Raw genomic sequence first — 21,439 nt, forward strand, 5'->3', positions numbered from 1 at the left:
TAGTGGTTTTAGAACTGTTAACTCTTAGCTCCACAGTACAGAGTATAGTGCTTACATAGGGTTACTTTTACTTACAGTCTTAACAGATTCCATTCATTTCCAAAGTTACTTAGGCCAGCACATTTTACCCCCACCACCTTCAGTGAGGTTATTTCATGTATTTGTCATACTATCACACTCCTTAGTCTACATTCGATGCTGGGATCTCCTGACACGTTTTTTTGTTTGTTTGTTTTTATTTTCAAACATTAAAGTTCACTCTCTTTGTTGTAGGTTTCTATGCATTCTGACGAATGCAGTGTCATGTATATACCATTACAGTGTGCTACAGAATAGTTTCACTACCTTGGGGCACCTGGGTGGCTCAGGTGGTTAAGTGTCCAACTCTTGATTTTGGCTCAGGTCATGATCACAAGGTTCGTGGGTTTGAGCCCAGCGTCAGCCGCTTGGGATTCTCTCTCTCTCCCCCTTCCCTGTGCACTTACACACACACTCTCTCAAAATAAATAAACTCTCTTTTTAAAAAATAAATAAACTTTTTTTTTTCTTTTTAGAGAATACTTTCAGTACCTTAAAATATCCCCTGTGAACAGACTCCTAAATACAGAGAACAAATTGGTGGTTGCTAGAGGGGAGGGGAGTAGGGGGAATGGGTAAAATAGGTGAAGGAAAGGAAGGGGTACCAATTTCCAGTTATAAGATAAATAAGTCACAGAGATAAAAGGTACAGCCCAGAGAATACAGTCAATAACACTCCAATACATTGTAATAACATTGTATAGTGACAGATAGTGGCTATGTTTCTCCTGGTAGGCACCAAATAATACACAGAATTGTAGACTCACTGTGTTGTATACCTGAAACTCATAAAATGTATGTCAACTATACTTAAACAAAAACAACCCTGTGGTTCATGTAATCAACCTTCCTTTTCCCACAAACTCCTGGAAACTAAGGATCTGTTTACTATCTATGGTTTTGCCTTTTTCTGAATCATATAGGTAGAATCATACTGTATATATCTTTCAGGCCAGATTCTTTCACTTAGCAACATGCACATCAGATTAATGGCTTTGCATGGTTTGGTAGCTCATTCCTTTTTATCACTGAATGATATCCCATTACGTGGATGTGCCAGTCTGTTTACCCACCCATCGAAGGATATCTTGGTTGCTTCCTGTTTTTTGGTGATTATGAATCAAGCTACTAGCAATGTTCACGTGAAGGTTTCTGTGTGATCATAGTTTTTCTTTTTTGTTTTTTTAAGATTTTATTTTTTTTAAGTAATCTCTACACCCCACGTTCAGCTTGAACTCACAACCTTGAGATCAAGAGTTGCACACTCTGTCAACTGAGCCAGCCAGGCGCCCTGCTCATAGTTTTTCAAATCACTTGGGAAAATATCCCAGGTCTGTGATTGCTGGACACATGTTAAGACTATGTTTACTTCTGTAAGAGATTTGAGTCCATACTGTTCAGAAAAAAATTATATTTCTATGTATATTAGACATAAAATTGTAGTCATTCTGTGATTTATGACTGATTTTATTTATTTTTATTCATTTCTGTATTTCCCAAGAATGTTTTAAAGTAATTCAGGCAAGTAGCACATAGATAATCATGGCAAAGTTCATTTAAAAAGTACAATTAGAGGGGCGCCTGGGTGGCGCAGTCGGTTAAGCATCCGACTTCAGCCAGGTCACGATCTCGTGGTCTGTGAGTTCGAGCCCCGCGTCAGGCTCTGGGCTGATGGCTCGGAGCCTGGAGCCTGTTTCCGATTCTGTGTCTCCCTCTCTCTCTGCCCCTCCCCCGTTCATGCTCTGTCTCTCTCTGTCCCAAAAATAAATAAACGTTAAAAAAAAATAAATAAAAAATAAAAAATAAAAAGTACAATTAGATAAGAGAATGACAGGAGTAAACCAAATCCAATCACTATGTACTGTTTATCTTGTTTCACGAGACCACCAGCTCCCAGCCGGCAGATTCTCTGATACGAGCTTACCCACTGTGAGTGTTAAAGTGTCACACAGACTGTGAAACATTTCACTGTAATGAGATTCTCTGTTCTTTCCCTACAGCTGGTGTTCCTTGACATTCCTTTTCGGGAGAAGTCAAGGAACCTGGCTTAGCATTTGAGAAACCCAGACTCCTGTCAGGGCTTCTGGGCTTCAGTTCTGATAATGAACCTTCTGCTTTGTTTCTGAGACTAATCCTTACTTCCTTTTCTAGTTCCAATCAACAGATTCCTATCTTGTTTCTGGTCTAAGTGCCCTCAACTGTACAAATCCATAAAGTATTAAAAAAAAGGAGGGGGGGTTGTCTCCAATTAAGCAAGCCCTGAAGTGGTTTAGTTATGAGAAAAAGTCTTGTCAGTATATGAAAATCTATAGCATACCATCACATGCTGACAGGAACAAAAAAAATGGAGTCAGTTCATTACGTTTTGGAAAATATCACTGTCATTATCAATTGTTTTAATTTTCAAAAAAGGAGGAAATTTGGCATCTCTTACCATACAGAGCACTGAGGAAATAAATTAAATTCGACTTATTATGAACACAAAGCAGTTACAATGGCATCTTCGTATATTTATTATAATGTTGACAGCCTAAAACAATACCTCCTCCTCCCTCCAAAAGATGATGTATAAATTTTTTATGCCTGGTTATTTATTTCCATCTTTTCTGAATGACAGGTATAGAATCCATTGTTAGAATTACTAGGAACTTTTTATTTGTTTATTTTTATTTTAAAAAATGTTTTTAATGTTCATTTATTTTTAAGAGAGAGACAGAGAGACAGAGCGTGAGTGAGGGAGGGGCAGAGAGAGAGGGAGACACAGAATCTGAAGCAGGCCCCAGGCTCTGAGCTGTCAGCACACAGTCCGACGCGGGGCTTGGACTCATAAGCCATGAGATCCTGACCTAGCTGAAGTTGGACACCCAGGCCTGATTGAGCCACCAAGGCACCCCACTAGCAACTTTTTAAAAACAAATCATGAGGTTGGCAAATCGTGTATCTCTCTTAATACTGGGTATTATATGCTCACAAATAAAGTCCACAAGAAGAGACACTTACCAAAGCCCGGACTCGGAAACATCACGGTGTCTTCTGCTACTCTCACCTCCAGGGCATAAATGATTAATTTTGAGTGAAGCTACCTCACTGAGTTTGCCAACTGATGAGTGAAACTTACAGGCTTTGGTTTTATTTTTAGCATCACGCAGGAAATAAGAGAAATACGAACAACCTGCAGAAAAGGCACACCACAGTGTTTTTGTTCTAGATGCTCTAATAACGGTGGGGGAGCCTTTGATGGCTCTCCCAGTAGTCACTCATTTCCCCTCACTCTGCTCTTGTAACTGGGCCACTTGAGTAAAATACACCCATGTTTCACTGAGATAAATAAATCCAGTGTCTAGAATGACCATGTGCACCACACAGAATCAAGCTTTGAAGAGGGTTCCTTTCCACTTTCTGCATAAGTATCAGGGTACCGCTTTTGGAGAAGAGGCCAAAAATCTAACTCTAAGATACTGTTTGTGTTGGCTGTACTTTCCAGGGTTAAATGGGGAACGTTTCAGAGGGTACATTAGAAGCTATCCTTTACTGGGCCGGAGAAGGTCAAGAGTAACTATGTTCAACAACTTTTAGAGAGCACCTTGCATCCAAGGAAAGCATATTTAAAAGCAATCACATTCTGCAACAATGCTGAGAAAAGGGAAGTCATTATCAACACCCTCGATCTTTAAATTAGAAAAGCAGAGGTCTGTTCTATTTATTCTGTAGTTACAAATGCTGCAAACTGGCTAAAGCATGCGGTTCTCTGTCAACCAGAAATTAATGTGACTGAAACAAAACAAAACAAAAATAATAAAAAAAAAAAACCCAGATGAAACACACCAACTAACCAAAACACTTCACAACATGCTCCATCAGCCTCTCCACCCACTCATTATTCGTGCCACGTCTCCATGCTTGGCTCATACCATTCTGTTGCTTGAAATCCCTTTCTCAGCCTCATCTGCCAATGAAAATTTGTTTCCATTCAAGGCCCTGCTGCAATTGTGAGCTCTGTGAATCTTCTCAGATATCTCAGGAAGGGTGCCCTATTCCATTCTGGTTCTCCTCAGTGACTTTAAGGGTCTCTATCCTCTAATACAGCGTGTCTGTCTCCTTGTTTCTTGAGAATTACAGACCTCATATTCTTTTCATGCCCAGACAGTGACTAGCTGCCAGTGAGAATTGAGTCCACTGAAATAGGGATTTATTCAAGAGATAGGATGTACCTGGACCCTACCACTGTGTTCACCTGCAACAGGTCAGTTCAGTGTATTAATATGGTAAAGAGAAAAGGCCATTTGAAATAAGATTTCAGTCATGTTTTGCTATGCCTAGCTTTCTGGATGATTGTACTAGTTGCTCTAAAAGCCATCTTTGATTCCTTGATTTCTGAATCTATTGAATATACACTTTGATGCCCTTTCTTTGTGGGAGATCGAAGGGTGCTATGATGATGTATGCTGTGCCTTAACTGTGTTTCTATCATGGAATAGCAACTAACCTCAGGAATGCATCCAGGTGTCCTTTTAACTAGTATCAACAATAATCACTATAATTTGCATTGGTCTTTATGTTTAACAAAGCACTTTTGCGGGCATTCTTTTGTTCTCATAACATTCTGTTCCTGAATCAGGAACTGAGCTTCTGTTCAACACTTAAAACTCAGAAGGCTGATTCAACAAATTCCTCATCCTCAGAGAATTAAACTCTACTTCTGTTCTACTCTAAAACAAATCACCACAGTGCCAGAAGAATCTGTAAGACCTTGAACGTGCCTGGCTCAGCGCTCATGAGAAAGCTAGCTGGAAAAAGGACGTCTTCCAAGAAAGATGAAGAGGTAGGATTCTTCCCTCTGATTGCTTCTACACCACAACAAACATAACAAAAGAGTATCATACTATCCAAACCCTCCATTCACAGAAGCTGTTATTCCCTCAGGAAACTCAAAGGTTCCAGTGATGAACCTCTCTACTTATGTAGAAGAACAGAGGCTGATGTCAACGTGATAAGCATGAGAGAAGAGGGAGTGAATGGGGTCTCTGAGTTAGAAGCAAGTGAGCTTGGGGGAAGGGTCTTGTGCTAAAGTGACTGTTTCTGAAACGGTACCAGGAAGAGGTTTCTCTTGTCTAAAATCAGATACCCTCAAACCACTCTCCATCCTCACTTTTGGTTTGGGAACCCTCAGCCCTACAGAATTTCCACAAACCAGAAATTCTCTACCTCTGGTCCTGATGTCCCCCCACAACCCACCCATTCTAGCGCCAGCCTGAGCTCCAATCCAACCGACACCTGGAAAGAGGGTGGGGAGGAAGAAGAGGTGCTTCACAGAGCTGGACCCTCTGTCTGGAATACCAGCTTTCCTCTTGTTGGTTTATTTTACCTTCTTCTCAAGAGTGCTAGGAATGTTGAAATGACTTGGGAAGTTGGGACAATTCAAAGTCATGGCCTTTTGCATTATTTGGTTTCTAAAAACAATTACTTGACCTTCCATTTGAGGATGAGCACTCACAGATAAACAGTCATTCCTGAGGGCACCCTAGCCCCTTACCGGGAACTGCTTTGGCTGGGGGGCAGGGCCACTTTCCAGTTTTGGCCAGCTGGAAACCACTGCTCTAAAGACAGCTCTCATTGGTTTCTGGAGCATTTCCTCTAATCAAAGGTGTCTCCTAATCTCCAGGTTTTTAATTCTGCAGCTGGATGCTCTGACATTTATTGGAAATGTAATGTACCGGAGATATGCATGGACTCTCACAAGCTCAGCAAGCAGGAGGAGGATGCGGCCACACCTAAAGTTTGATTCCATTCTCCTTTCCTGCTAAGACATATTAGAACATTCTTTTCATATCGTCATTTGATTGTACTCAGGAAGTGGTGACTTAGACAAGCTTGCTTTAAATCAGTCCTCAACTCTATGGATAAAGATGAGGTCAACAGCTCTACCAACTATGACACAGATATTGGATAGAGAAGAATCTTCTCACTTATACAAAGATATCTGGAAATAATCAAAAAGCAATGTAACATGTGAAAATCTAGGAAATACCTATCAAAAACAAAAACAAAACACCTCTCATAATCAAAGAACTTATCTCCTAAGGAAGATAGCTTAAGAAGGACAGATGTTATGGAAAATGAGATAATGTTTTAGCAAAAAAGTAAGAGTAATCACTTTAAAACTAAAACTGGAATGTCTCTTATTAGTCAAGACATGTACTTTGGAGAAGGAAGGGCCTGAATACTGCCAAGTCTGGAGTAATTTAGCTTTAAATTATTTATATGCAGAATGGTTAACCTACATAAATAAAGCTGGATGATCCCTGAGCTTTCTTCTGCTCTTTTTCTGACAACAAAACTGAGGATACTTAAGATAATGAGAAAATGACATAATCCCACTTATATTACAGATTCCCAGGTAGTTAAAATCGGAGTTTTGTTATTATCATTCCCCTTTTAAAAATTAATTTCAAATCACACAAATAATGTACTCATATTTTCTTTAAGAAAAACACTAAGTTTGGGGCGCCTGGGTGGCGCAGTCGGTTAAGCATCCGACTTCAGCCAGGTCACGATCTCACGGTCCGTGAGTTCGAGCCCCGCATCGGGCTCTGGGCTGATGGCTCAGAGCCTGGAGCCTGTTGCAGATTCTGTGTCTCCCTCTCTCTCTGCCCCTCGCCCGTTCATGCTCTGTCTCTCTCTGCCCCAAAAATAAATAAACGTTGAAAAAAAAAAGAAAAACACTAAGTTTAAGGGTAAAAAAAAAATCCCCTTTTACCACCACGTACAATTCTTTCTCATCCTTCCTACATAATCCAGCTCCACTGCTACCACTAGCCAGCAATGGCATTTTCTATGCCAGAAACCACGCTAAGAGTTGACAAGCATATCTTATTTGATTTTCACAACTTCCTGCTAAGGTGAGTTCAGTTAGTATTCCCACTTTCCAGAGGAGGAAACTGAGCTTTGGCGTGTGTACATCCCCCATTACTCAGGTACCCACTGTTAATAGTCTGGAACACATCCACCCTGCGTTTTTTATGAATCCCTATACATCTATGAATATTCACTGAAAATGTAGAGTGTTGCTGTTTTGTTTTACTAAAAATCTGAAATATCATACTATACATACGCAGTCTATGCTTTGCATGATTTTTCCATGACTGTTCATAAAGCTCTAACTCATTCTTTTCTAATTGCCTTCTAGTATGTACAGCTGTACCATTCCCCTACTGACAAGAAGACAGGTTATTTTCAGTTTTTCAATAGAAATCATGCTATAGTGAACAGTCTTGTGTAAGCTGCCTCACGCACATGGACAGCTGCTTTGGGTGTATACCAAGATGTGGAAGTGCTGGGTCAGGGGTGTGCATGTTTACATTTTAACAGATAAGCTACATTGTCCTCCAAGATGTCTGCCACTAGTATGTGAATACAGGTTTTCCTCCACCTGTGCCAAAAACTGATGTTATCAGACTTCAAATTTTTGCCAGTCTAAGGAATCATGTTTTAATTTGCATTTCCCTGATTAAAATAAAAGTTATATTAGGCAATACCATCCGGACTGGTTATTAAATGGTAAAGTGAGTTAAAGCAGGGCAATGTAAAAATGTATATATACATTAAGCATACGATTTTATTTTAAAATACATAGATGTTCATTTCCTCTCCCATCTGCTGATGTAGGAACAAGGCTTCTCCTTTATGTAAGGAAGCACAGACAGAGGGTCCACATGTACTTCCTATACTAACCACACCCTCTTAATTCACATCCAAGATTCTCTGATTTGGTTTCTTAATTGAAGTGAGAATGTAAAGACCTTATGAAATAATGTGAGTGCAGAACTGAATTTAGTTTAACAGCAAGCTTTTTAGTAACGTGACTTCATCAAGACTTTCTAAAGCACTGGCTTTAATTTTCAATGAAACAGCTCTCTTTCACACTTGTGTTTCAGTGGTTTACATATTACTTAACTCAATTACATAATTACAATGACACTCAACCAGTATAAACAGGTTTGGGAACCTCACCCTGGCTCTTGGGAAACACAATGAACTGAGGAGAGCACAAGCACAGAGGTGTTCTAGCCAGTAGCCCATGAGCCATCCGGGTGAGCACGCCGTGGGCTGCAGTCAACATCTTTCAGAGAGGGATTTAGGAGTCTTCTAATGCAGGGAGTTGGATAAGAAGAGAGTATCCACTGTACCAATGACGTGGAACATCTTTTCATATGTTTAGTTTACTGCCCAGTATCTTCTACTGTGAGCTGTCTGTTCATTTCATTTACCTGTTTTTTCTCATGGATTATCTTTTTCTGAATTATTTATAAGTGTTCTTTATAAATCTCAGACATTAATTAATCTTTTGCCTTTAATAGGTCATAAATATTTTCTCCCGGGCTGTTGCCTACCTACCTATTAACTACTTTTTTGTAGTTACTCTGTTTTATGGGAAGTATTCAATTTTGATCTAATGAAATAAACTACTTTTCTTTCTTCTTAGCTTTTGCTTTCTAGGTCTTGTTTAAGAAAACCTCCCTTGGCTAAGAATCTAAACATATTTTTTCTATGTTTCTTCTAATACTGGAGTAATTTTGTTATTACCAAGCTCTAGATGAAGAACTCAAAGTTGAGAAGTTTTAGATGTTTGACCAAAATTATAAAGCTAGAAACAACGAAGCTAGGATCTATACTGATCTGCATCTATATATAATCTTCAAAGGCAAAGCAACAACTTCACATCACCTTCTTGAAGAAGGAATTAAAATCTGAAAAAAGGAAAGTGGACGTTGTGGATGTCTGACAATGCTGAAAATTGGGATAGATGCACATCTTCATATCGGGAATACATAAATGGTTGACATAGAAATGATTCATCATCACCCTCAGAAAAGCAGCACAATTTCCTCCACCCACAGAAACTGCAGCCAAAGTGCCCGAGAGGGCCACCACTTTGGTTTAGGCTCATTGTCTCTTGATAAGCTGTTATAAACGATCTCCAGCCATGGCTCCCCACACCAATCCACGTTACACCTACAGCTGCTGCATAAACTTTCCTGACTCATAATCTCAGTCTGCCAATCCCTTGCTTCATTCAAATCTTCAAAGGCTCCTGATGATCCACTGAATTAATTTCAGACCTCTCAGCTGGCCATCAAGGCTCCATATAATACTCCATTTACATTTTGATTGTAATTTCCTGCTGCTGTCCTACTGACACCTTCTCTTCTTTCCTCCCACTCCCCAAACAGGACCACGTGCTTATGAAATACACCTTGCATTTTCAATCTCTGTCACTTCTGCCTGGCGCAGCCTCTGTCATTCTATCCTCAAGACCCACTGCAAGCACCAGCTCTTTCGTGAAGTAGGTCCTGACACCCCAACAGACAAAGTCTCTGCCTCCTTTGATATTGGCAGTACTTTGTATTGTCTTCTCAGAACCAATCTTGCTTGCTTGCTTGGTTGATTTATGTATTTATTTACGTATTTAATCCAGTTTTATTTATAGTCATTTGGTATCTACCTTGTGTACTACCATATAAGGACCTTAAGGTAAGGGTCAGTGGTTTCTTTATTTTGTGCTTTTCTGCAGAGTCTAGTACGGAGCCTTGTACCCAGGAGGCAATCAATAAAATATTTGTTGGAACTGAACTGTTCTCTCAACTTTACTATAAGCTTTTTAAGAACAGTGACTTTAAGTATTGGTATGTCTCTTGATACAAATAAGGGCCCTGTACATAGTAGGTGATTAACACATATTTGCTTCAATAACTTCATAGTTCCGGAGCAATATTTTTCAAAATACATGTAATACTGGCATTAACCTAAAGTATTCATTTAGAAATCTCTCACCAAGTAACATAAAACAAAAAGGAAAGAAACACTGGCCCTAACATTCTTTTCCTTCTATTTTATATGATAATGCCTAACTCTCACTAGATGCTTATCACGTGCCAGGCACTGCACTCCAAGCCTTGACAAAGATCATCTCATGTAGCACCATGAGGCACTGCTTTTGTCTCCACTTGACAGGCAGGAAGGTCAGAGACATGAAGTAACTTGACCCCACAGTGAGCAAGGGACAGAGTTGAGATTTGAACCCAGGCAGTTTCTGCCTCCAGAGCCCATGGTCGTCAGTCACCATCACGCCACACTACCTGGACTGAGTTTGCTCAGCCCCTTAATTTTAACACCTTGAGTAAAACAAAACAAAACAAAACAAAACAAAACTTTTAAAAATACTAAAAACAAGAACTTCTTGTCTTTTAGATTACTTTAATGGATGGAGGAATAAAGGATCATTAAACCTATTTCATCCACCTCAATGTAAGCTTCAAATTTAGGAGACCATTAGTTTTCTCAAATAACATGCATGGTCCATACTCTATGATGTATCCCAAAGGATGGAGTAGGTGACAAGAGAATATACTACCAGTTAACTGAAAAAAAAAAAAAAAAAAAAAGCATTTAATTTTGGAAAGCAGTCTAGAAATGTCAGAATCAAAGATAACCATTTATTCCCCATTCTTTCTGCAAGTCTTTACACAACTGAAAGCTCTTCTTGGTGGTCTGGACTCTGACTGGCTGGCAGAAAAGGGGTGGGGGGTTGTCACAGATAGTCTACAAGTAAAAAAAAAAAAAGCAGCCAGGAATGTCTCTCTTTTTGAATTTTCATTCAGTCTGCATAGAAAAGCACTCACATCAATTCTGGCCAAGTACTGGAAAAGAATATAGTAGGCACCAAAATGTTGAGAGACTGAAATTAGAGAGAAGGAAAAATCTATATTGGCTTTCAATCTGAGGGCACAGTGAGGAAATCACAAGCTGTAAGACAGAAGCCGTTGCTTCCCTTAGGACTTCAGAGATACAAGCACGCTAAGCAGGGATGGACTCTAGTGTTAGATCCAAAGAACAGCCAGACTGGCCACCAGGGTCTCTTTAGCCTCCGGTGGAAACATTAAAAATGAGATTTATAACTCAGCCTGGAATTACGTGAAGCAAGGACAGAGTCTGATTTTTAGCAAAATAAAGTAGAAAAATGACCACTGATGCTTCAACTACTAAGGTCTTCTATTTATCTATTCAAAGTTAGAAAAAATTCACGTAAAGTCTGATCAGAGTAACTTCCATGCTTAGTCACAGCTACTGTTTTCTGGATTTAAGTGTTAATGTTAAAATATACCACAGGTGTGATGAATCTCTGTGACTTAAGCAATATCTTAAAATCCAAGTCCCATTTATGAAGAAAAATTTGATTACAGAATATTTTCACTTTTTAAAAATGATCTAAAATATTCAGTTGTTGACAGCTTCAGTATTTCAAGTTGTAGTTCAGACGTTCAGAAAAGAACAGAGGAGAAAGAATTAGCCCATTATATTCATTAGTGTGTCATGGAAAATGACAGCGTGAAACACCCATACGCAGTGACCAACTCCCTCTGCTGTAGCCAAAATCATAAAAACAAAAACAAAGCACATAATGGAAAAAGGAGCTGAAGTCAAGCAAAACATTATATGACGTTTCCACCGTCTTAAAAATACATCCACTCAAACATGAAAAACATAGCAAATAATTAATCTCCAAATAAAATATAAAAACAATTTTGCTCTAACACAATGGAGTAAATGCATATCCTTAATAGTTTGTTACCTCTTTTAAGAAATCAGATAATATGGCAATTGACTAAATGTTTTTATAGAGATGGAATATTAAGGTGTGATATGTATACTGATTCACATGAAAGGAGACTCCTAATTTCCTATTTCAGATCATTACAATTCTCACATTAACTCAAAAGCCCCAATACCTTTAACACTGTGAACATGAAGTGCTGACTATTTTGATAGAGACCTATCTTAAAAGTACATCATTTTCTTCTCAAAGGCAACGTTATGAACAACACTCCATGTCCAGAGTCATGAAGCTTAGCCATTCATTCTGAATGGGTCAGAGCTAAAGACGTGGAAAAGAAGAAAAAAAATATATTGGTCCTCCCTCCATAAATCTCAATCTGACTTTACGCCTTTTACTTTAAATTTAAACACTTTAAGACACTACTAATTTTGCAGTATTTCCCCTGGAGTATTCTCCATCAAGATTAAAGAAGGGCTATTCAGAAATGTACAGGATACAGAAGTGATGCTTGCCACTTCCAGGCAAGCTATAAATAGCAATGGCATTTTCAAGAAATCTTGTGCCGGCGTGTAAGTTACAATTTAAACATGCAGTACAGATTTTATTACAATGGTGTCACCAAAATTCATTGTTATGTGAGCAATTCGATTCTTACCAAGTTTTCTTGGTTCCTGGCTGCTATTTTCTGCTCCTCTTCTGCCCCATTTTTCATGTATTTGACCTCTTCCACCGGTTTGATCCTATACTCGTCTGAACACCAAAAAAAGAAAAGACATTTTATAACTTTCTCACAATGGTAAAAAAAAAAAAAAAAAAGAAAAAAGCGTCAGTGAGAAAAGCCCCCAATAGCATAATTTGTTAGAGCCTTTTCCTGCAGCCTTTATTATGTGGTACATTTGAAACAATCTGGAAGACCCTTAACCAGCCTCTTTTTACGAGGTGCTCTCCTCTGCCTACTGGGAAGAGCTCAGTGCCATGAAGGCAGCTAATAAACGTGGCACTGCCTGGTCCTTTCACAGACAACCAATGGCAGCAGAGAAAACAGGTTATTCCATCTCTAAAGACCATCTGGAATCTGTACACACCAGGGCATACCACATAAGGGTCTAAAGGAAGATTCTTGTCCCCATGAGAACATCAGTTCAAACTGCCTGTGGCAGCAGTATATTCACACCTTAATTTCTCTCTTTCGGAAAAGTATTGTTTAAGACTAAAGAGTTTAATTGATCAAGAAATAGGTACAAACACTAGAGAACTGAGATTTTCCTATTTGTGATCCCTATATTAAACATGGAGCAGTCTGCAATGACTTCATATGCTACACACACTTGCGCGCGCGCACACACACACACACACACACACAACTTTGATCTCTCCATAAAGTCACATGCATATAGAGCTACACTATCCAATGGACCTAACAGGTGTATCACTCAAGGCTGGAGAGGTAGTGGGCCCCTAGGTAAAGGGATCTAGACTTCCCAACAGCCAGGGAGGGAGTACAATAAACCTCAATCTCAATATATATCACAGGACAAACTCTAGACGACATGTAGCTAAAGCTCTCCTCCAGGGCAAGTGGTGATGCCGATGACGCTTTCATCAGATTCCTGTCAACAGGAAATGACTGGGGCACCCTAAGGTCCAAATAGGCGTGACTTCGAGTCAACCCATTTGTCGGAAAAAAAAAATCACAGAAACTGTGCAAGTGGAAAATTACACCAATCAACAAACTGATGATTGCCTAGCATATGGCAAGGAATAATGTCTCTGATGGTCCACCTGAAAGACAGATGTTTATTTCTAAGAAAGTCTGTATTTCAGTTCATGAAGTTATAATATATTTTCTTATTGCTTATGATCAATTTGATACAATGACTGTCTTCGTATGTAATTTCCTGCCTTATTATTTAAAGTACCATTTTCCATCTAATGTCAGGTTTCCTCATACTACCCCTTCTCACACTACTTCCAAAGATGTTTGCTAAAGTAACATTTTCCCAAGTAATTATACTGTTCAAATGTTTCTCAATATTATCATCCTTATGAAGGTAGTATATTTGCATGTATCTGAATAAAGATTCCATGTTCATGATTAAGCTAATTGTTTTTTCCACCTGACAATTCAAGGTAGTTATTGATTCTGCTTCTTTCTTAAAAAAAAAAAAAAATGAGAAAGACCAGTGTGAGGTTACAGTAATGAACCTTTCAGGAATACTGAGTCCTAATGGATTATTAACAAGTTAATCAGTGGACTCTGATCCACAATCACCATACAGAAGAATTTCACATTCCAACTTGGTATTAAAAGAAAAGAAATGAAAGTAAATTAACAAAACAGACACATTTAATTAAGGATTACTTACTAAGAAGTTAGAAAAGCACTTGGTTAATTACCAAAAAAAAAAAACAAAAAAAGACATTGACAAATTATGCTTCCAATACAATTACACAGAGATAAAAATAAAGGTTAAAAAGTAAAAGTTAGAGATGAGCCTTCTTAACTTCAGTTTGGGATGTTAATATTTATAAACCATGGTTCACTTGGATAAATACTAACAATTTAACTGAACTAAATGGTGATCTTAAAAAAATTTTTTTCAATGTTTATTTGTTTTTGAGAGAGAGAAGGAGGGAGGAAGGGGCAGAGAGAGGGGGGAACAGAGAATCCAGAGTAGGCTTCGTCCTGACATCAGAGAGACTTACGTGGGGCTCGAACTCACCAACCGTAAGATCACAGCCTGATCTGAGGTCTGATGCTCAACCAACTGAGCCGCCCAGGCACTCCCTAAATTGTGATCTTAATTGCTTATGGTGAGTCTCTAATTATTTATATGTAAATTACATACACACACATATTTTTTTAACATAATTTTGGTAGATTTCTATGACTTTGTCTATAGTACCTTAACTCTCAGGTGACACGATGAAGAAAGCACAACATTTGAGGACCTAAGCAGAACCTTCTGAAAGATGGTATTTTGCGCACCACACAGCGAAGCGTCTGTTCTAGAGAAAATCCGCCCTTGCCTTGTTTCCTCCTCTCCATCCACCAAGCCACCACAGCCCACCATCCACAATCTCTGAGCAGTCCAGCAATATTCAGTCTTCATTTGCTTTTTATCCCTCCAAGGAATGCAACTGAATTGAAAGCAGTAGACAAACTATTAATATTTTCCTAATATTTTTCTTCAATGAAATGGGAAAGCCGCTGGCTACATGACTTTCAGAGCAGCATTATCCCCAACACAGGCTTTTTTTTTAAACACCAAGGCAGAATCATCACCAATTCAGAAAGAGGATAGGTTTTTAGTGTCTCAGTAACAACCACAGCTGGCCAGCCAATGGTGGATACGACTGGATACAAAGAAAGAAAAAACACAGAGCCACGACTACAAAGCCGGACCTATCATTATTACTTACACAACACACTGCATAAAATCCGCTGTGGTATAAAACAAAAAAAGCCAGCGAGACCTTTAGATAAACCACAATTTGTACAAAACAAATACTTAAAAATGACTTGTTAAATTTCTCAAAGGCTGGTGCTGGGAATGAGGATGTCCATCTGGAAACAGACAACTCATCAACAAACGTGTCACACATTTCCATGGCGATGCAGCCGTCAGGAGTGGCACTCGCCAACAAGCCTCTGTGCAGACGAATGGAGTATTTCGGGTTCTGACAGTGAAACAGCCAAACAAAAATCCAGTTTTCCTTTTGTTTAAGGCACAGGGGAATCAATGTGGGATTCTGGGTCCCCTTAATCAAGCCCCACCCTAGAGGCAATTAGCACAGCCACCGGTATAAGCCAGAGAATCCTGGCAGCAAAATAATGTGCCAACTTGATTAAGAGGAGGGACAAGTAGGACCATCTTCCTCTGGCTCCCTCGCACCTGTTCACAATTTTTCTTTTCTTCCTGTTGATCTTGTCAGGTGGCCTATTAAAATGCACGTCAGGAACAGTAGGCTGATGCCCCGTTCGGAACCTGCTCCCCCTTCTCTCTATGTAAACAGTCGCAAGCTGTGCTAGTCAAAACAGATCTGGGGTAAAAGCAACGCGTTGGTGATATTTTTAGCATTTTATTCCCCAGATTACATCAGAGAGGGGCCGGATTGTTTTCATGGCAGCTCCAACATCAAGAAACACAGTTTCCCACCAAATCTCTGGGCTTCATTTTTGATGTACAGTATATCATATACACATGTATACAATATTACAGTTTTTAGAGCTAGGAAGGGATCAGCTGGCTGGACTTGCTTTAGGCAGTATAGAATCACCCCATTTTCTGGATCCTGTCAATTCTTCCATTGTCAACAACTCACTGGTCCTACCCCAGTTCTTCCAAGCTTTGCTATAAGGTTACCTTTATAATCAATGACACTGGCTTTAAAATGAGCCAGTTAGAGGTCACGATCTCGCGGTCCGTGAGTTCGAGCCCCGCGTCAGGCTCTGGGCTGATGGCTCGGAGCCTGGAGCCTGTTTCCGATTCTGTGTCTCCCTCTCTCTCTGCCCCTCCCCCGTTCATGCTCTGTCTCTCTCTGTCCCAAAAATAAATAAACGTTAAAAAAAAAAAAATGAGCCAGTTAGATGGAGATAAGTGCTGGAGGGAGCTTACAATGCCAGAATTATTTAAAAAAAAGTTAAGTTTTCATAAATGGATACATTAGATGGGGAAGGAAGAAAAGCAGAACGCCATATATGCTACTCTCTCTGGTCAGAAGGGTTCTCACAGTTGTTTACTAAAATGGTGAAATCTGCATCTACTTTCCTACCTTCTCACCCAGTCTTGTTTTGACCAATGACACATATGTGATAACAAGTTTTTTTTTTTTCCAAGACTGTTCCAATTCCATAAATTCTGTGTGAATGTCCTCATATTAAAGATGTCCAACATCTGGGCATTTTAACTGAATGCTCTGAATTGCCTCTTCATCCCGAATCTGCACGAAGATTCTCTGGTAGACTATTATTATATGCTTAGGAAAATACGAGAGCTTGGGAAAGGCATTACAAGAAGTATTTACAAACATAAGGCAATGAAAGGGGAAAAACTATCCTACCTTATAGCATATATTTGTTCCCCCTGGGTTCCTCCCATTGAACAGCCTGTCTCCCAAGCTAACTAAATTTGAGCCTTAAAATCCCAGCACAACTTCAAATTCTTGCCTAGGACCTTTATTTCCTTAACTTGGTAGGTAGGATTTTTCAGGGGACAAGTATTCACCTGGCTAAAAGCTCAGTTAGCTTCTAGAGCTGGAATGCCTAGCCATATGACACCTTTCTGTGTCTTGATTTCTTCACTGGTAAGATGTGAGTATTGCCAGTACCTAATCTCACACAGAGTCACATGAAGTAATACATGTGCCTAGTCCATAGTAAAGACTCAATAAATGTTAGCTGCTGCCTTAGCAAACTCTGGTTCTGCCAGTAATACTATTGCTAATGTACAAAATCCATCAAGGTATAAAAAGAAAAAGCATAATATAAACATCAGTAATTAACCAAAAATTGTGACTTAACTATGTTAACAAATGAGGACAGAGGAATTAAGAAGGGGGCTTATCATCCATAATAAGCCTTACTATTTTTTTTAGCCATGTGATATATTAATTTAGTCAAAATACCAATTAAAGTACCATATTACTTTAGTTAAAATAATTTTTAAAGAATAACTTTTATGACTGGGAAAAGAAAAGCGATCATAGGGGCGCCTGGGTGGCTCAGTCGGTTAAGCGTCCAGCTTCGGCTCAGGTCATGATCTCACGGGTTGTAAGTTCAAGCCCCATGTGAAGCTCTGTGCTGATAGCTCGGAGCCCGGAGCCTGCTTTGGATTCTGTGTCTCCTCCTCTCTCTCTGCCCCTCCCCTGCTCATGCTCTCTATCTCTCAAGAATAAATAAACTTGAAAAAATTTTTTTCAAAAAAGAAAATAAAAGCGATCATTATTTAAGTGAAATCAGGGGTACAACAAAATAATGCTCCCTCTATCCTCCTTTATATCCTCACTCAGTGATTGCCTTTGGGACAGCCTCAGCATAGCCTACCTTGAGGGCCAAGAGTGAACAAGAAAGATTCCAATTCAGAACAGACAAAATGATTGTTTTAGAGCAAGAGCAGTAGAGGCAGCTCTAAAAACTACCCTTTTCTGGGAAGACAAAGAGGAGGACTCTCTAAAACTACAAGCCAAAGATGGATAGATGGGTCAACCGCTTTAGGAAAATGTGGGTTCTCACTCTGGGGGGCTCTAGCTCATCAGCTGTTCCCGCTTCTATCCGTTTTTCATTCAACAAACAGCAATTAACATGTGCTGTGTGCTAAGCCCTGGTCTTTCTTCGGGGGTCACCAGATGCAGTCCACTACGTAGACTACATGCCTGCACATAGTCTCTGGCACACACAAGGTATTTAATAAAACTTTCTCAAAAAAGAGAGAATAAAAACAGAGAGCTGACTTTAGTTCACAAATGAATGTATGTTTCCCCTAATCAGTGAGTGCTTTTAGTCCTGTTTGTCTCAGGGGTCCATCTTTTTTTTTCCCCTGCTAGATTCTCCAAGGAAGGAAAAGGATCTCTAAATGGGAAAAAAAAATCCTATTCTTTGCATTTTTTTGCACACAAATGCAATGGGTGTGAAACTGCTCTTTCGAGTCTACCTCTGGTCTATGGATGTACTCCATGTGGCATTCTTAGCTGAGCTCTGAGGCACACCTCAGACGTGGTGCAGGTTTAGTTCCACACCACTATAATAAAGCGAATATTGCAATAAAGGGAGTCAAATACATGCTCTGGTTTCCCTCTACTTTTGGGATTACATTTACATATACTGCAGTCTATTAAGTCTGCAATAGCATTATGCCTAAAAAATCTGTGTACATATCTTAATTTAAAAATACTTTACCTGTAACATTTTCTGCTAGGCCCATGGAGTACAGTGGATATCAAATTGTTTTGATATCAGAAATAATTAAGGAATAATAATTTTAGATCATTTTCAAAAACAGCAACCCATGTATTTCCTACAATTTGACTTCTAGGACCCTAACGTAAAGAAACTGGAACCCAAAGATTACAGGTGAAGTCCGTATTCAGTTGGAGACCAAAGAAGCTGAAAGAACTGTGGACTGACAGTGACAAATGTGGACTGAGCCGAAGTTCTTTTCAAAAGGGCTATTTTGAAGATTATGATTCTGACTTTGAAGGCACAATGGTGATTGGCGGTGGAAGGAACCACATGTAAAATTCCTTCAATAAAAATGTGTTAACTTAAAAAAAGAAGAAATAGAAATAAAAGTACTTTATTGCTAAAAAATGCTAACCATCATGTGAGCTTCTAGCAAGTTGTAATCTTTTTGCTAGTGGAGGGTCTTGCCTTGATGTTGACGTTGGCTGACTGATCAGGGTGGTGGCTGTTGAACATTGGGGCGTCTGCGGCAGTTTCTTAAAATAAGACAGCAATGAAGACTGTCACGTCAACGGAATCTTTCTTTCATGAACAATTTCTCTGTAGCATGTTTGATAGCATTTTACCCACAGGAGAACTTCTTTCAAAACTGGACTCAATCCTCTCCAGCCATCTTTCGTTGCCATTTCAACAATCTCCAAGGCATCTTCACCAGGAGTAGATTCCATCTCAAGAAACCACTTTCTTTTGCTTATCCCTCAGACGCAGCGCTTCATCAGTTCAAATTTGATCATGAGATTATAGTAATTCAGTCCCAGCTTCAGGCTCCACTTCTAATTCTCATTCTCTTGCTATTTCCACCAAATCTGCAGTTATTTCCTCCATTGAAGTCTTGAAGCCCTCCAAGCCATCCATGAGGGTTGGAATCACTTCTTCCAAACTCCTGTTCATGTTGATATTTGGACCTCTTCCCGTGAATCACAAATGTTCTCAGTGGCATGCAGAATGGGGAATCCTTTCCAGAAGGCTTTCAACTTACTTTTTCCAGATCCATCAGAAAAGCCACCTATGGTAGCTATTGTGCTACAAAATGTATTTCTTAAATAATAAGACTTCAAAATCAAAATTATTCCTGGTCCACAGGCTGTAGAGTGGATACTGGTATTAGCTGGTGTAAAAACAACATTAATCTCATTTTATGTCTCCATCAGAGCTCCTGGGTGAGCAGGTATATTGCTAATGAGTGGTAATATTGTGGGGAAAAAATATTGAGCAGATCTCAACAATGGGCTTAAAATATTCAGTAAACCACACTGTAAACAGATGTGCTGTCATCCAAGATTTGCTGTTCCACTTCCAGAGCATGGGCCAAGTATATTTAGCATAATTCTAAGAGCTGAGGGTTTTCGGAATGGGAAATGGGCACTGGCTTCCACCTCAAGCCACCAGCTGCATGGGCCCCTAACAAGAGAGCCAGCCTGTCCTTTGAAGCTTTGAAGCCAGACACTGACTTCTCTCTAGCTATGAAAGTTCTAGATGGCATCTAGAAAGTTTTTGTAGGCATCTTGAAGGCTGTCACATCCATGCTGGAAATCTGTGGTTTAGTGCAGCCACCTTCCTGGATTATCCAGCTAGACCTTCTGGAGAACTTGCTGTAGCTTCTACATCAGCACCTGTGGCTTCATCTTGCACTTTGTTACAGAGATGGCTTCTTTCCTTAAACCTTATGAACTAGCTTCCGCTAGCTTCCAACTTTTCTTCCGTAGCCTCCTCACCTCTCAGCCTTCACAGAATTGAAGAGAATTAGGGCCTTGCCCTGGATCCGGTTTTGGCTTAAGGGAAGGTTGTGGCTGGTTTGATCCTCTATGCAAACCACTAAAACCTCCTCCATATGGGCAACTGGTCTACTTCACTTTCCTATCACTTGTGTGTTCACTGAGGTAGCACTTATAATTTACTTCAAGAACTTCTCCTTTGCACTCCCAACATGGCTATTCGGTACAAGTGGCCTAGCTTTTGTGCTTTCCTCCCTAAACTTCAACATTTCTAGCTTTTGATTTACAGTGAGAGACGTGTGACTCTTCCTTCCACCTGAACACTTAGAGGCCACTGTTGGGATATCCACTGCCCTAATTTCAATATTGTGTCTCAGAGGCTCGGGAGGCCTGAGGAGAGGGAAGGAGATGGGCGAACGGCCAATGAAGCAGTCAGGACACACAACATTTATCAATTAAGTCACCATCGTATATGGGTGTGGCCTGGGGCGCCCCAAATAGTCACAATAGTAACATCAAAGAAAACTGATCACAGGTCATCATACAAGTATAATAATAACGAAAGGTTTGAAATATTGTGAGAATGACCAAAATGTGACACTGAGACACAAAGTGAGCAAATGCTGTCGGAAAAATGGCTCTGACAGACTTGTTCAATACAGGGTTGCCACAAACCTTCTATTTGTAAAAAAAAAAAAAAAAAAAAAAAAAAAAAAAAGAAAGAAAGAAAAGCAGTATCTGCAAAGTGCAATAAAAAAAGCACAATAAAACAAAGTATGCCTGTATATCACTGGACTATGCTTTTGAACTGATCTCACCTTTCCTATCATCCTCCTCTTAAAATACATTTTGTGATTCTTATTTTTACAGGAATAGGTCAGTGCCTGATAAGCTAGACTGAACAGGATTTTGTTACGGAGACATTAAAGAACAGAGAATAGTGAGAGCTTTGACGACTTCAGCATATCTAACCCTGGTTCACCTTCTACACTGTCATCTGGAAATCTTGCACCGACTACGTCTGAGAACCTGCTATGTGCTGGGGTCTGTGACAAGCAATAAAGGGGTTAT

The 21,439-nt window shown here is 39.6% G+C and overlaps 1 protein-coding gene across 1 annotated transcript in view; it reads right to left on the reverse strand.

Moving 5' to 3' along the window:
- The window catches only part of CF1H1orf21 (chromosome F1 C1orf21 homolog), a 156,206-nt gene that overhangs the window by 104,721 nt on the left and 30,046 nt on the right, over nt 1-21,439 (reverse strand). The window contains exon 2 of the mRNA XM_030302345.1: nt 12,348-12,442. Coding sequence (XP_030158205.1) covers nt 12,348-12,442 — 95 coding nt within the window. The remainder of the gene's footprint in view (nt 1-12,347; nt 12,443-21,439) is intronic.

The sequence above is a fragment of the Lynx canadensis genome, chromosome F1 (assembly GCF_007474595.2).
Source record: "Lynx canadensis isolate LIC74 chromosome F1, mLynCan4.pri.v2, whole genome shotgun sequence".
In the NCBI taxonomy this organism is placed as follows: domain Eukaryota; kingdom Metazoa; phylum Chordata; class Mammalia; order Carnivora; family Felidae; genus Lynx; species Lynx canadensis.